Source organism: the organism of the source record quoted next, unplaced genomic scaffold, assembly GCF_019419815.1.
Source record: "Pyrus x bretschneideri cultivar Hongxiangsu unplaced genomic scaffold, Pyrus_bretschneideri_v1 Contig16, whole genome shotgun sequence".
NCBI classification, from domain to species: domain Eukaryota; kingdom Viridiplantae; phylum Streptophyta; class Magnoliopsida; order Rosales; family Rosaceae; genus Pyrus; species Pyrus x bretschneideri.
The window spans coordinates 1,654,951-1,672,070 of record NW_025999457.1 but is presented as its reverse complement, the minus strand read 5'-3'; the positions used below and the strand labels follow the sequence as shown (position 1 = coordinate 1,672,070).

The 17,120-nt window shown below is 39.2% G+C and overlaps 2 protein-coding genes across 3 annotated transcripts; both read right to left on the bottom strand.

Annotated features, from left to right (window-relative positions):
• Window positions 1–2,559: 2,559 nt before the first annotated feature.
• LOC108867975 (RNA-binding protein 2-like) lies at window positions 2,560–4,420 on the bottom strand. Its single transcript, XM_018649977.2, has 4 exons — window positions 4,264–4,420; window positions 3,545–3,839; window positions 3,277–3,432; window positions 2,560–2,923 (listed from the first exon to the last, which is right to left on the bottom strand). Exons 1-4 carry the CDS (start codon window positions 4,348–4,350, stop codon window positions 2,823–2,825), a joined length of 639 nt encoding a protein of 212 aa, XP_018505493.2. The 5' UTR covers window positions 4,351–4,420; the 3' UTR covers window positions 2,560–2,822.
• Window positions 4,421–6,374: 1,954 nt separating this feature from the next.
• On the bottom strand, window positions 6,375–11,051 carry LOC103957771 (RNA-binding protein 2). Of its 2 annotated transcripts, none has more exons than XM_009369975.3 (7): window positions 10,897–11,051; window positions 10,699–10,812; window positions 7,799–7,908; window positions 7,409–7,703; window positions 7,236–7,297; window positions 6,998–7,079; window positions 6,375–6,668 (listed from the first exon to the last, which is right to left on the bottom strand). In XM_009369975.3, exons 2-7 carry the CDS (start codon window positions 10,790–10,792, stop codon window positions 6,568–6,570), a joined length of 744 nt encoding a protein of 247 aa, XP_009368250.2. In that variant the 5' UTR covers window positions 10,793–10,812; window positions 10,897–11,051; the 3' UTR covers window positions 6,375–6,567. The 2 variants fall into 2 exon arrangements, with proteins under 2 accessions (XP_009368250.2, XP_009368251.2); XM_009369976.3 differs by having other exon boundaries at window positions 10,699–10,802; window positions 10,897–11,038.
• Window positions 11,052–17,120: the final 6,069 nt, after the last annotated feature.

Here is a 17,120-nt window from a genome sequence, read left to right as displayed (position 1 = left end):
ACTAATTTTCTGACAAGTCCGAATTTTAGTTAGAATAGGAAACTTGTTATTTCCTACTTATCTTATTCTATTATGTTTCCTAGTTTTTAGAAGACATTTTCTAGGTAGGATTTTATTTTGTAGTAGTATAAATAAGGCTATTTAGCCATTAGAGAAATGAGGAAAGAACGCATAAAATTATTTCCTAGTTATCTTATTCTATTATGTTTCCAGTTTTTAGAACACCTTTTCTAGGTAGGATTTTATTTTGTAGTTGTATAAATAAGGCTATTTAGCCATTAGAGAAAGGAGGGAAGAACGCACACACTAATTTGGAGAATTGCTTTTGACAATCCAAGTTTATTTTCAAAGTGTTTTCTATCCTTGTTTTTAATAATATTTTGTTTATGATTGTTCGTAACTAATTTCCGTTTGCTAGGGCGAAACCTTAAACCTTAGCATGAATATGTAGTCTTTATTTAATTACTTATGATATTATGCATGTTTACTTTGAATTATTAATCACTGTGTTTAAACTATCTCTATATCTTAATGTTTAGTTACCATTAGGATGTTTAGATAAGTAATCGGATGCAATTCGGTCAGAACATCACTGGAGGATTGAGTATTGCTTCTTGTGGTTAATAATTGTAATTTCACCTAAGACAAATATCACGCTTTAGGGGTTGCTTGGTTTTTCAAAAGGCTTTCACAAAACTTAATAAGTCTTGCATATTCATATTTGATCTGAATATCAAAGACGGATTGCATGTTAGATATACGTTCTTGCTTGAATATCACGAGGATAATATGCATAAGGAAAACCTAACCTTCAAAGTTGCATGTGTAATTCATAAGTAATTGGTAAAACTAAATACGATTGTTAAGGGACATACAACTTGGTTTTCAAAACGCTTTCTTTAGTTTTTCTTTACTTTGCTAATTTTTTTAATTGTTTTTATTTAAAATTCGTTTTTATTATTTTAAATTCCAAAATCAACCATTTTTGAAACTTTGTTCTAAATAATTAGCTAAGGATTAGTTTAAATACAAATCATTCATTCAATTCCTGTGGAAAACGACCTTGCTTGAGCTGTTATACTACGACTACCTTATTCTCTTGCAAGTATTTTTAAACGTTTTTATCCCTACTTTTACAGGTGGTAGAAATTATATCAGGTTCCTTGACAAGTTGTGGGACAATTGACACTTTGGAACAATGTGTATGTACAATTACCCCTTTCCTTTTCTTTGTGCAGCTACAACTTAATGCTCTGGCCCCTTGTGGGACAAGTGACACTTTGGAACAATGTGTATGTACAATTACCCCTTTCCTTTTTCTTTTTTTTTTTTGCCACAACTACTCTATATTTCAAAAACAGTCACATTGCCAAAAAATTGCTTGGACATTTTCCTGGTTTATAAACTCAATGTCCTTTTTGCCCTAAATTGCCATTTCCCCTCCACTTTCTCTTCCAGTTCCAAAAGGATTATAGAACATAAAAAGGAGTAATGGCACCAAATGAAACCCTCCAGCCCACATGGCATGTAATGTAAGTGATGATACCACTTAGACTTGTTCTCCAATTAAACCCTAGCTCATTTTATACCACAGACAAGAGAGTGTAAAATTAATGTTAAGAAAAAAGTATCTTTTTGCATAACAATGCCAAATGTTGTGCCAATTTAATGGAAATCGAAAACCAATTCATTGCCCACTTCAAGTTTTCTATTTTTTTTTGGGTTTAGTAACCGAACAAACAGAACCTTTAACGTCAGGGAAATTCTTCGTTGTCTTCAGGCTATATTGCCCTTTCTTTGCTTAGAACTTGTTTGGGATTCGTTCTGGAAAAAGCTAAATGCGTTCTGTTGTGCTTGGCAGAAAAAAACTTAGAAATTCTATTGACTCAATAAGCTCTTTTTAGAGAAGCATTTGTCAAATGCTTTTTCAAGAAACACTTTCAAATACTTTTTCAATGAACGCTTGGATTGCTTATAAAGATTCTATACAATAAAAGCACTTGTAGTTTAAGTGTTTCCTAAAGAAGTAACTCCAAACGAATCATTAGTCACGTGATATAAGAAATAGAGTGATATGTCCTAACACTATATTAATTCCAAGAATGGTGGGGGAGCTCTAGCAGCATAGGACCATGGGTTCTTTCATTGAAGAGGCCGACGTCTTTGCAATAATTGAGATAGAGTTCAAAGCCCATGTGATGTGTACAGTGGCATAGATTAGTCGACAGCCCACTAGCTAGTGCTTAGCATTGTGAGGATATAGCATAAGCCTCGACTGCAGTCCAAAGGTAATGACTGGGAACAAATTTCTATGAGTTTCTTATGTGAGTTCATCAAATATTGTAAGGAGCATAAGCTAAGTAAAATGAGTTATGATGATTGTAGGACTTCATTAGGTTAGAATGTCCAGATAAATATATAACTAATGTGGAGGAAAAATGTACGGGACACTATGGTGGCAAGATACCGTGGCCATGGAAGTCTTGTAGAATATGAAAACAATCTATAGGCAAACTATCTCTGTACTAATTTTGTGGTAGTCTATGCACGGTATAATCTCAGAGAGAAGAAGATATTCAGAATTAAAACATTCCTTGAGTAAATTGTAGACCATGGACGTGCAAAATCAGATCGTTTAACACAACTATAAAACTGTTTCTGATTTCACTACCTAGAACAACAATGTGCATGCATCAGAAGTGCTTACAATTAGTGTGTGCCCAAGCCTGAGCAATATATATATATATATATATATATAATGTATAAGAGCAAATGCAATCTTGATTACATCAACACAGATGTTTCTCATCACCTAATGCCTATCACCCCTTGTTACGGCAAGGTCTAGACCTGGGATCCGGGAACTGATAAAACTGCAGTCGCAAGTAATTAAAATCAGGAGCTTGTTCATCCATTTCATAACCTACGAATGCAACACAAATGTCAGCATCTTCCAGCGTTTCAAAAACAACAAGCACGGGAAAATAATGAGCAATCCAGTTAGTTCTACGCGATCTGGAGTGTAGAGATATTATGAACTCCAATATTAAATCACAAGAAGCCATCTATAACATTTTTGTGAACCGCCTCAACCACTTTATACCTACTATGCATGGAAGAATTTTAACATAAATTTTCCATTTACATGGTTGAATAAGGTACGATAGAAAATAGCACTTACGAACGTATAAGGAAACAAATAAAAACAGAACGAATAATTAAGCTTTCTTTGGCACTGATAGTCACGAAGGTTGATGACAAGAAAAAGGCAATGACCTTGCAAGGCACTCAGAGCAGTTGCTGCGCAGGCTGGATTTTCAAAATCCACAAAACAAAGAATAAGAGGATCCCTGCCACGCTGCATTATGGACAAACCTGACTCTTCGTTCACAAGCCTCACTGCTTTGTATCCCACAAAAGGACGAAAGATGTCTTAAAGAGTTATGTAAAGGATGAGCGATTGAAAAATTATTGAGTAAAACAATAAGATTGGAAAGCAATATGCAATCATTCTTAGGCATCATAGAAGGATCATAAAGGATACGAGCTACTTCCCTCCTTGTGCTATCAGGAGGAAGTCCTTCAACATATAAAGTGCTGGATGCATCCAGAGGAAAAGGAACTGTTTCACGCCCAGGCTTAGGCATTGTATCAACTGGGAGCTGATTAGTAAGACTCATATTTCGACCATATGTTAATAGATCAGAAGACGTAGCTCTACGACTGCCCCTCATAGAATGATCTGCCATTGGAGGACCTGTCATTTCACCACTAACAGCCTTTCCCATTCCAGCTCCACCAAAAGTACTCGCTTCTCCAAAGGTGTACGAAGGCATTTCCTTTAAAAGCAAGTAGGATACATGTTTTAGTACAAAAACAGAGATATGTATCACAAAGGAGCAACTAGAGGAAGAAGAGGCCATATTGAATGTTCTCACTATCATAAAACCAAGTAAAATGGAAAAGAAATATCAAGAGAATGTCGATTGAAGCAAGTCAGAAAGCAGAAAATAGGAACTGCATCAAATACAATTGTCTCAAATAAAACAAGTGGATTGTCTAACATTAGGCATATTACATGATACACAATGAACGAAAATTGTAAAAACAGATTCATAGCATAGACCGAGATTCATATACATTGAATCTTTAACTAAATATTCAATAACTAGGGATCCAACGGCCATTGATCCCGATCCATTCTAAACAAACTTGGCAAACCATTCTCCATGTCCCATGGTTAGCCTTGCAATAAATACCTACCAAATAAGGACTATAGTCCTGGGTGGCTGGGCAACAGAGAAGAAGAAACACCAACGACGACTTGGAATTATACCAAACCAAGTCCATCCGTCGATCTAATCCAGAGCTTGCTCCTTGCTCTTGCAATTACAACTTATATGCACTAGTCCCTGGACAAGTTGTGGGACAATTTACACTTAAGTACAATAACTATTTACAGTTACCCCTTTTGCCTTTTTCATTTTTACCACAACTACGCTATATTTAGATAACACATTGGCACCAATAAATTGCTTAGACATTTTCCTGGTTTATAAACTCAATATCATTTGGGAAGTGTTATTGGCATTCCAAAAATCTCATTCTACTCCTCACAACTGTATTTTTCTTTCCTAATATATAAAGTTTAGAATGTAGAATAAGATTTTTTAAGTGCTAATAACAATTCTCTATCATTTTTGCCCTAAACTACCTTTTCCCCTCCTTTTTCTCTTCTAGTTCCAAAAGGATGATAGAACAAGAAAAAGGAGTAATGGCACCAAACGAAACCCTCCATACCACATGGCATGTAACCACTCAGACTTGTTCTCCAACCAAACCCTAGCTCATTTTTTAACACACATTAGAGTGTGTAAAACTAATGCTAAGACAAAAAGCATTCTTTTGCGAAACAATTCCGACTGTTGTGCCAATTTGATGGTAATTGAAAATCATTCATTGCCCACTTCTACATTTCTCTTTTGTTTGGGTCTAGTGACCGAACAAACAGAACCTCAAATGTCGGAAAGATTCTTCGTTGTCCTCATGTTACATTGCCCTTTCTTTGCTTAGAACTTGTTTTGGCAAAGCTAAATGTGTTTGTTGCGCTTGGCAAAAGAAAAAAGAAAAAAAAAATTCTTTTAACTCATATAAACTCTTTTTAGAGAAGCACCTGTCAAATGTTTTTTTGAAGAAGCACCTTCAAATATTTTTCAATAAACACTTGAATTGTTTGTAAATATTTTTAATGTGTCTACAATAAAAACACTTGTAGTATAAGTGTTTAAAAAAAAAAAAATTTAATTTCAAACAAACCATTAGTCACATGATGTGGGAGACAGCAACATATCAGACGGTATGCTAATTTCAAGAAGGGTGGGGAGGAGCTCTAGCAGCATAGGATTATGGGTTCAAGGCCCATGTGATATGTACAGTACCATATAGACTAGTCGGCAACCCACTAGCTAGTGCTTAGCATTGGGAGGACATAGCAAAGCCTGTCCTTAACCGTAGTCCAAAAGGGAAGGACTCGGATCAAATTTCTAACACCAAAAGACATGACACCATGCATTGTCCCTTCTCATCATGCACTGTCTCTGCTTTTCTCCAGGCAGTGCAAGTTACAAGAAAAGACGAATTTGATCGGTAGTCATCTTCACGTTTCCGTTTTCTCCTTCTGCATTCACCTTTTGTTTCTTTCCACTAATTCTCCTTTGATTTGATTTATCCAACCCTAAAACTAGGAAAATCGGAGTTGTGCAGGGAGAACATGAGAGAGCGGAAATCACTTACCATATGATATCTGTAATATAATCCTGCAAATCCGTGCTAAAAAAACACATGCTTTAAAGGGATTGTGCCTGAGCAGCATGCCACTTCCAAAACACTACAAGCATTCCTAGTTCAATAGGCTTGCAACATCCAGACTGCTTCTCACTACTCTTGAATGGAGGCAGTTCATTCCGCGTTGCACTTAAATATCTTAAGCCAGCTAATTTGGTGATCAAATGTGGAAGATTTCACCCCTTTAATTAGGCTTCCATTCTTCTTCATACGTATCTCCATCACTAGAATGCTTCCCGCTTTAGAATATAGAGAGCAGCTTCCATAGGACGAGTGCATTGCCACCGCAGCATCCCATGCCAATGACATAATGTCATATTAAATTTCTCTCCCCATTACATTTTGTCATTGGCACGGGTCACTCGGGGCAAGGTACCCGGGCCATCGAAGTCCTCCAGAATATGGAAATAATCTATATGCAAATTATCTCTGCACTAATCTTGCGGGAGCCTATGCATGGTATAGTGTCAAAGAGAAGAAGCTATTCCGAATTAAAACATTCGTTGAGTAAATTTTGTAGACCATGGACGTGCAAAATCAGATCTCCGTTTAATTGCACAACTATAAAACTGTTTCTGATTTCACTAACTCGAAACAACAATGTGCATCAGAAGTGCTTACAATTAGCGTGTGCCCAAGCCTGAGCAATATATATATGGAATGTATAAAAGCAAATGCAATCTTGATTACATCAAAAACACATCTCTCATCACCTAATGCCTATCACCTCTTGTTACGGCCAGGTCCGGACCTGGGACCCGGGAACCGAGAAAACTGCAGTCGCAAGTAATTAGAATCAGGAGCATGTTCATCCATTTCATAACCTGCAACCGCAACACAAATGTAAGCATCTTCCATCGTTTCAAATACCACAATCACGGGAAAATATAATGAGCAATACTAGTTCTTCACAATCTGGAGTGTAGAGATATTATGAACTTCAATCATAAATCACAAGAAAGCCCTCTATAACATTTTTCTGAACTGCCTCAACCTCTTTACACATACTATGCATGGAATTACTTGATTGAATAAGGTACGATAGAAAATAGCACTTGGGAAGATATAAACAAAACAAATAAAAACAGAAAGAAGAATTAAGCTTTCTTTGACACCGATAGTCACCAAGGTTGATGACAAGAAAAGCAACCACCTTGCAAGGCACTCAGAGCAGTTGCCGCACAGGCTGGATTTTCAAAATCCACAAAACAAAGAATAAGAGGATCCCCGCCACGCTGCATTATGGTCAAACCGGAATATTAGTGTGAAGAAAGATTATAAACTTCCCAAAAGTCAAACCAAGCAGCAGAACGAGAATCTTAAGTCAGAGTGATCAAGAAAACAGAATGACAAAGAAAAGTAATTGTTTACAATAATTCACCCCCTCATACATGTTTGGACTCTTTGCTCACAAGCCTCACTGCTTTGTATCCCACAAAAGGACGAAAGATATCTTAAGATTTATGTAAAGGATGAGCGATGGAAAAATTATTGAGTTAAACAATAAGATTGGAAAGCAATATGCAATAATTCTTAGGCATCATAGAAAGATCATAAAGGATACGAGCTACTTCCCTCCTTGTGCTGTCAGGAGGAAGTCCTTCAACATATAAAGTGCTGGATGCATCCAGAGGTAAAGGAACTGTTTCACGTCCAGGCCTAGGCATTGAATCAACTGGGAGCTGATTAGCAAGATTCAAATTTCGACCATTTGTTAGTACATCAGAAGACATAGCTCCAGGACGACCCCTCATAGAATGATCAGCCATTGTAGGACCCGTCATTCCACCGCCAACAGCCCTTCCCATTCCAGCTCCACCAAAAGTACTTGCTTCTCCAGAAGTGTACGAAGCCATTTCCTTTAGAAGTAAGTAGGACAAATCTTTTAGTACGAAAACAGAGAGATATAACACAAATAATAATAGGCATAATTTCAAATGCTTAAGAAAGTCACCGCATTCTGAAGATAGCGGTCATATGCTGATCCAATTGATCTGTTATCCTTTACAGTCCTAGGACCACCAAGATCATCCTCTCGTGCAAAATAACCATGCATCTCTTGACCTGAAGACAGGTTGACAACACAGAAAAGTAAGGGCCTATCTGGTGATGTTTTCCAAAACCATCTGCATAAAACGCTTTCAGAAAACGAAAACAATATAACATTCTTGTATTTTAACATTAGATAACGCATCTGGTAGAATAGTTTGAAAAATGTTTCTTAAAACAAAAACAGTGAAAACGTGTTCAGTGCTAGTGTGAGAAAATTGAATTACTGAATTTGTATTAGGCAGCAACATTTTGAAAACTAGTGAAATTGATTTATCCCATGTCTGCATCAAAGCTAACCAAAACCATTGTGAGTTAGAGCCTTATTAAATGGAACATTCATATCAATGAACATCCAAAATCAGACCTTATTTTTATGCAATACAAGTGCAGTATAACCGTTTCAGTTTTAGAAGCAAAAATAAATAAATAAAGCAACACCGAAAAGAGATAAAGAAACTGATACAAGTACAGTATAACCCTTCCGACACCAAAAAGAAATTGATACAATAAAATAAAGCTACATCCAACATCGCTCTATATCCCATAAAAGTCCGGTATAACTATCCCAGTTTAAACTGAAACCAAGTACGATTCAGCATCTTCAGTTTCTCCATTTACAAGTTCTACCAAATTCTTGACGACTCTAGTTTAAATTGAAATAATACCAAATTCTACCATCCACACCTATTTACCTTGAAAACAACCCACAACCAAATGTTTTCATATCAAAGACAGACGACAACATTGCAGGGGAGAGGGGGAAAGGGAGGAGGAAGTAGAGAGAGAGAGAGAGAGAGAGAGAGAAGGGGGAGGGGGGGGCGCGGGAAGGCAGCAAGGAGAAGAGGGTCCACAAGTTGGTTTTGATGAATGGGTCTCAGACAGGCTTTCGGAGTGGGGCTGGAGTGCAAGTTTTGAGGGTGTAGAGAGAGTGGGAGGAGGTGAGGAGGCAAAGAGAGATAGAGAAAGAAAGGCACAGAGAGGCAATGGGGTGTTTGGTTTTTTGTCATGGGTTTTTGAGAGCAGATAAACATGAAAAGTGAGGACCAACAACAAAGCCTCTGAAGAAGACTGAAATATTTATTCCAGTTGAAAGGTTCCTTTTTGTGTTTCTAACTATTCACCATGTTTCACTTTTCCCCTGAAAACAACATAAATAGTGGAAAGGTTGTTTCATAACTTGAAGAACAAAATTGAGATCATTTTACAGAATAATTTTCCCATGTTTTACAAACTTAATGCACCGAACACATATTTGACCTTTATTAAAAATTTAAAAGGCAAAACACTGAGAAAACATTAACAAATAGACCCTGATTCAGCTGTATATATTACAACTATAGAACAAGATAAAAGGCATTAAAAAAAAAGCAGATGGAAGAACTTAAATGATGAAACCAATTGAGAAACATTCGGTGGAAGTAGAGTATACCCCGTCTAACAGTTAACAAACAAGGTAAAAACCTAACTCTTTAATGTGCAGAGTTAGACCAAAGGTGTGGAATGAGCAATTTCACTACAACAACTAGGAGATATTTGAACAAGTAAAACTGCTATCAATGTTCCAAAGTACAAAGAAAACATGCCAATCAAAACATCTACGTACAACTATACAAGTCTATGCTTTTGATCAGTGACTAAGAAGTTATAACAAGAACAACTCAACAAACAAATAACTAAATGAATAAAAAGGAGAATTTGGTTATATCAAAATGTATACCAATAATACGCATCAATTTGTATATACAAATAATTGCATTATAAATATGTATGGAGGATCTTATTACCATCATTATTGAATAGCATTAGATTGGAAGACTGACCGCACTAAAAGGAAAGAATCTACTTGATAATTTCAGAGGTTTGGAGTTCGGTTGGGTTCGGGAAAAGACCCATTCTTAAGTTCCTTGCAATGTAATTGGAAGCCTAAATGATTTTCTAGTAGTTTCCATTTTCACACAGGTCTTAACAAACACACTGAACAAGGTTTTCCCACCTTGAACATAACTTAATAACAACCAGTAACTTCTAAAACTAACGCTAAAGTGGAAATCTTTCAAAAGTTGCTCTAAAAATGAAACCCAGTAAATAATATCAGTAACAATGGACCAAAGGAAACACAAGGGCCAAAAACTGTGATCTGGTTACAAAGAAAATAAAAACAGAAATCATATGCTTAGTAAAGCTTTCATGGAAGATACATTATTATATGGAATCATACAAGTACGAGTGTTGATTGCAATTGTAGTAGGTGGAACAGATAGGCTAAGACTATTATGTGCTTCAAGAACCCGAAGATGCAAGAGTATACATGGAACTATGGAAGCAAAACATTTATTTTATTTTTTTTAAAAGAAAAGAAACGAGACACCTAGCTACAAAACCAGAATCTGCATATCTACTAGAGTAAGTGGAGATGCATACAAGCAGAGTCATCAGACAACTGAACTGGAATCCTTTGTCAACCATAGATACCCTTGACCCTTCACATAAAATTCACCACTTTGAAACATAATTTACATTGAAACCCGAAACCCATCACGAACCACTAAGTAAAAACACTTATAACACAAAGAAGCAGACTTCAGCCTAGCTAAGTTGGCTCGAGCAGTGTGCTCCCCATCTAGGCCCAAGTTTGAATCCCCCTCTCCCCATAGTTTCGATTAGATTATAATATCGCTCGAATTATAAACAACAAGTCAGAAATTAAATGGTTGACAACTAAATCTATAATGCAAACGAATGCAATCGCAATTTCATCTAATTAAAGAAAATAACTATGAGAAATGGCCACAGAGGAGTTACCGTAGTCGGAACGAGGTCGTTTATGTACACCGCCAGAGGGACCCAGTTGATGCTGCTGCTGCTGCTGCTGCCGGTTCCATATGCCGTCCCCCATTTCAGTTTTCCTGCAAATTTCTAAATTTCAGCAAAAAAATAAAAAGCGATTACAACAAAGTAAAATTAACTAAAATAATTTGTTAAAACCCTAATTTGGTTAACCTCGTTGGTGGTTCGAATTCGAATTCGGGAACCCTAATTTGGACAAGCTTTTTCCCGCAACAGCTTCAGCTTCCGTGTTTTTATTTCTTTTTTCAGTGACCTGCTTTTGCTTCTTCGACCGATTTTTCACGTCGAACCTCGCCGACGACTCAGATCGCTTGGGTATTATTTTGTGTGGCTTTGCTGCGGGAGGCCTCATTGGTTCCCCTCAAGCATCCAATAGTGTTCCGGCACGTGTTCATGAGTACACTTGGAACGCCCTGGTTGGCTTTGCCAAGGAGCGAGTCTGATTGCGCTCATGGACCCGTTAGTTTAAATCGGATTATCACTTACCTCCCCTTAGCCTTTTTCTTTTCATTTTCGTCCTTTGTACTTTCAGTTTGTTAGCTCCGTTATTTCAGTCTGTCAAATGAGACAATGTAGCAACCAAAGATTCCTGTTCGAAGTTCTCGCCGGATCCTTTTCCTAGGAATTCAGAGGATCTCGTAATTATGTTCGTTCATATACATCATGCAGTCAGAAATCATTTAAAATTTAAAATTAAATATAAATAGTATGGGAGTATAACCGGAGTATACAATCAAAGTCAATCATCATGTGGTACATACGTGTGTCAAACAGCTGTTTCTGACTCATAACGTTCCTTATATTGTAACCAGCGGAACTGAGAAGACATGTTAGACAAATAAGGAAAATGGTTGGAGTCCTTGTGTAATTGTATATAATATTATTCACTAGCCGTCCTACAGCCATCAAGCCGTCCTACAGCCGTCCTACCTTGTCCTACCTACACACTAGCCGTCCTACAGCCGTCAAGTCGTCCTACATCCGTCCTACCTTGTCCTACCTACACACTAGCCGTCCTACAGCCGTCCTACCTTGTCCTACCTACACACTAGGACGGTTACCTTGTCCTACCTACACACTTGTATCATGTATATATATCCTTGTAATCTTGTAGAGAAAGATAATGAGAAAAAAAAGCATTCTCTTCCATTTTAGCATTCTCTTCCATTTTTCCACATTCACGTATCAATAACAAATATATTTTTTAGCCTACATATCTTTTTCTACATGGTATACAGAGCAGGTTTATAACCCTAGCCCTAATTTTTTTTTTCAGCAGCTTTCTCTGCCGTTCCCATGGCTATTCGTGGCCCGTCCCGTCCCTCCTCTGCTCGTCCTCCCCTCCACTGCACCTACTGCAATTTTGATTATCATACCCGAGACACCTGTCATAAACTTCATGGCTATCCCGTTGGCCATCCCCTCCATGGCCAACCGTGGCGACCACCGAGCCGTGCCACTGCTTCCAGTTCTTCCCGCAGCCATGCACCTTCCAGTCCTTCCCGGCAGCCACGGTTTTCTGCTTCCCGGCCCCATAATTTCACCCAGGCCCATCACGTGCAAGGCACCCAGGCCCCCGCCTCCTCTTCTACTCCAGCGACCCACCAAGTGCACGGGGCCCAGCCCACTTTGCATGACTTGCAGCTTGCCATGCCTGACCTCTCTGCCGAGCAGTACTCCCGTGTTCTAGCTGTTCTACGTGACACCACCACCCCTCCTCAGGCCAATGCCGTGCTCACTACTGATTTTGCCCAAGGCTTGTTACCTGTCACCTCTCGTCATGGTCAATGGATTCTTGACAGTGGTGCTACGGATCATATTACTTCTTCCGCCTCATGTTTGGTTAATCGTTCTCCTTCACATTTGCCGCCTGTTTCTTTGCCTAGTGGTGCTTCCGCTCCCATTACTTTTACCGGCACTCTTCCTTTAAATTCATCAGTTACTTTGAAGGATGTTTTATGTGTCCCTAATTTCCGAGTGGACCTTTTATCGGTTGGTAAACTTACAGATGGATTATCGTGTTCCATAACCTTCTTTCCTTCTTGGTGTGTTTTGCAGGACTTGGTTTCGAAGGCGATGATTGGTGTGGGTAAGCGACGTGGCGATCTGTATTACCTTGTGGCCCTTACCTCTTCTCTCCCCACCCGTCAACCTCTCTGCAACATCATTACCATCCCCTCCTCCCTCTGGCATAGGCGTCTTGGTCACCCCTCCTCCACTCGTTTGCAAGCTTTAGCATCTAGCTCTCTTAATTGTACTTTTGATTCTAGTCATATTTGTGATGTTTGTCCGTTGGCAAAACAAACTCGTCAACCTTTTCTTTTGAGTTCAATTTCATCAACTTTCCCTTTTGCTTTAATTCATTGTGATATTTGGGGCTCGAATCGTCAATCTTCTCTTTCTGGTGCTTATTATTTCTTAACCATTGTGGATGATTTTTCTCGCTTTACGTGGGTCTTCCTCATGAAACATAAATCCGACACTCAACAATTAATTAAGGATTTTTTTGCTTATGTCACTACCCAATTCCGTACTACCATCCAATGCATTCGTACTAACAATGGTGGTGAATTTTTATCTCTTCGTAGTTTTTTCTCTGATCATGGGGTGCTTTTACAAACTTCTTGTGTTTATACCCCCCAACAAAATGGCGTTGTTGAAAGAAAACATCGTCATCTTCTTGAAACCGCTCGCACCCTTCGTTTTCAATCCCATCTTCCTATCAAGTTTTGGGGGGAATGTGTTCTTACCGCTACTTATCTCATCAATCGTCTCCCTACCCGTCTTCTCCATCATAAATCACCATTTGAGGTTCTCTTTTCGAAAATCCCATCTTATGACCACTTCCGCGTCTTTGGTTGTCTGGCATATGCCACCTCTGTCACTCCCACCACCAAATTTTCCCATCGGGCTCATCATTGCATTTTTCTCGGTTATCCTCATGGACAAAAGGCCTATACCCTTTACGATCTCGACAATCACCGCATTTTCACTAGTCGAGACGTCATCTTTCACAAAAATACTTTCCCTTATGCCGTTTCTCACCCTCCTATCCCATCCTCTTCGCCTACCCTACCCATCCCACCCCCTCTGGACTTTACATATAACCCACCCTTTCCTGCCCCGACGCCTCACCCTCCTCCACCTTCCTCCCCTTCCACGCCTCCCACAGATTCCCTTGCTGCCCCATTACCCGTTCCTCCCCATGCCCCTTTACCCACGGACATCCCTACCCCCCCCTCCCCCACTACCTACCAATCCTCCCCTTCCCCGCACCTCTTCCCGTGCCCATAAACCTCCATCCTATTTAAAAGACTACGTTTGCTCGTAGGTGATTCTGCCATCCCACCCATCTTCGACTTCGCAACCCAGTTCTACACAAGGTACACGATATCCACTTTGTAATTTTCTCTCTTATCACCGTTACTCTCCCAGGCATTTTTCTTACATTAACTCTGTCAGTCGGACTGTGGAGCCTTCCTCCTTTGTCAAGGCTGCCACTGACCCCAATTGGCAACGTGTTATGACTGAGGAGCTTCAAGCTTTACATGCTAATGGTACTTGGACTTTAACTTCCTTGCCCCCTAGCAAAATTCCCATTGGTTGTAAGTGGGTGTACAAACTCAAGCACAATTCCGACGGCTCTATTGACCGCTACAAAGCTCGTTTGGTTGCTAAAGGCTTCACTCAGGCTGAAGGTATTGATTATCATGACACTTTTTCTCCTACTGCTAAGATGATTACGGTGCGTTGTCTTCTTGCTCTTGCTGCTAGTCAATCTTGGTCTCTTTATCAGCTTGATGTTAATAATGCTTTCTTACATGGTGACTTACATGAAGAAATCTATATGTCTCCTCCTCCTGGTCTTCGGCAACAGGGGGAGAATCTTGTGTGTCGCCTTCACAAGTCACTTTATGGTCTTAAGCAGGCTTCTCGCCAATGGTTTGCCAAATTCACTAGTGCCATCATTTCTGCCGGTTTTCAACAATCCAAAGCTGACTATTCATTGTTCACTAAAAAGTCTGGTATTTCTTTCACAGCTTTGCTCATTTATGTGGATGATATTGTGATTACAGGCAATGATGCTAGTGCCATTAATTCTCTGAAGTCTTTTCTTCGTGATCATTTTCGAATAAAAGACCTTGGTGTTTTAAAATATTTTTTGGGTATTGAGGTTTCTCGTTCCAAACAAGGGATTTATATTTCTCAACGCAAGTATGCATTAGAGATTCTCAAGGACTATGGTTTTTTGGGAGCACGACCCATTGCTTTTCCTATGGATGTGTTGACCCTAAAAATTACAAAACCTACGTGGCGCGCAGGCCGAGTAATTAATAAGCTAACTACGTCCTTCGGTTGAATGCGGGGCGTGCCAACTCGTCGGCCGAGCTCGGCCGAGGAGTAAAATTTGTTGACGTTGCGTTGAGCGCGTTGTTGACTTCTTTATCTTGCGACTGCGGCCGAGGAAGGAACAAATCTCGACCTTTGGATTCTCGAGCCTGAAGACAAGGCTGCTAGTTCTACGAAGTTCAATATCAAATTCGGCTCTCAAGGTGCCGAATGTAGTAACCTGGTAACACCTCACTTCGCCGAGAAGGCTAATGAGATGACCTCTGCCAATAAGGATTTGAAAATCCTTCTCGACCGAGACTTGGATAGATAACCAGTCGGCCTCGACGCAGTGCTGTTTATCCAAACTGAAGGTGCTTCGGGAACGGCTGATTCTAGGGCAACAGTGCTGTTTATCCAAACTGAAGATGTTCGCCGGTTGCCTTCACAGTGCTGTTTATCCAAACTGAAGATGTGTCGGCGGAAAAAAGAAAATAAAAAAATCTCAAGATGTTTGAGAGGTTTTGCGCAGGGCAGTTGTGTGTTGAATTGGAGGTCCCCTTCTGTTTTCTACGCATCTCGTATTTATAAGACTATCATCTTGATGGCCGTCATGTTGTAAAACTGCCATCAATACCAACGCTTCCTCCTGCATAACAATCTCATGCAAAACAAAAGATTGTTATGCCTTATCACTTACCAGCATGACACCACCACTTGCTAATTAATAGCATATACCCATTATTAGCACATATCTTTATGCTGATAAGCATCCTAATTTGAAATATGCCAATAACCTTTATGCACGGCTAACCAACTCCAAGCACACGTGGAGTTGATTCTCTGTTGATTACGCATCTTGGTATCCCATTTAAATGTATGCATTAATCTTCTCTGCCAATCAATATCCGTTTGCCAACCAACGTCGCAATATATTAAGACTCTTGATAAAATGCTCTGATGCTCCAATCTGTCACGCGTCTAAACTCCAAGAATCCCAAATCAAATTGAACTTGTTCTGCTTACTTTCAAGTTGAAGATATAATCTGCACCTCATCTTATTCAAGGAAATATAAAGATAATATCATGATTAAAACCACAATATATCCTTCAATTATCTTAACAATTCTGCCATCCAACGGTTGAGAGCTATGCTCATTCAACAGTCAAGATTACTCGGGCCTATAGTGTAAAATTGGGTCCAAACATTGCCCCCCAGTTTCCTCGAGCTTCGGCCCATAAGCCGAATGGTTAAGGAAACTAAGCGTAACAGCACTTCATAATTCTACCAAATAGAATACTTAAAATGCCCCTACCTCTGCTGAACATTAAATGGCATATACATATACATATATATATATATGTCCCATTGTATTCGGCCAATCCGGCCATATATATATATTTGGATTACCGCACTGTAGTTGCCCCCCTTTATTTTCTTCGCATCGGCCGAGGAGCCGAATGGCCCAGGAATCAGGTATCAAAAATTTCCCCAGCTTCGGCTACATGGCTTTGAAATTTGTAATTCCGCCGAATGACCACGAAAAACATATAGCTGAGAATTTGTTGAGAAACCACCGCCGAACAAAATTTATTCGGCAAACTAATGTTTAAAATTCCATTCCTTTCTCCAGTTTCTTTGCCTTCAAAAGTTCCATAGACTTGGTTACATCACTTGGAAAGTATATTGGTACGAGATCGGGAAGAACTGGGGTCGAGGATAAAGTGGGGCCGAGACCAAGTAGAACTAGGGTCGAAGACGATGAAAACCATTCCTGGAGCTCGGCCTGCCTATATATACATATTTATATATAAAAGTGGCATATATATATATATATACACACACAGCATCCTGATGTCCACCCCCCATTTTCTTTACATCGGCTTGCATAGCCGTATGTTTAAGAAAATAATTTATTTATTATATATATATATTTTTAGCATACGGAAATAAAAGTGGTCGAACCATAAATAGGAGGAGGCCAACGATGTTTTATTCCAAGCCGAGATCGTTTAATATCAAAACTTTCAAATTGATTTCTCTCTAG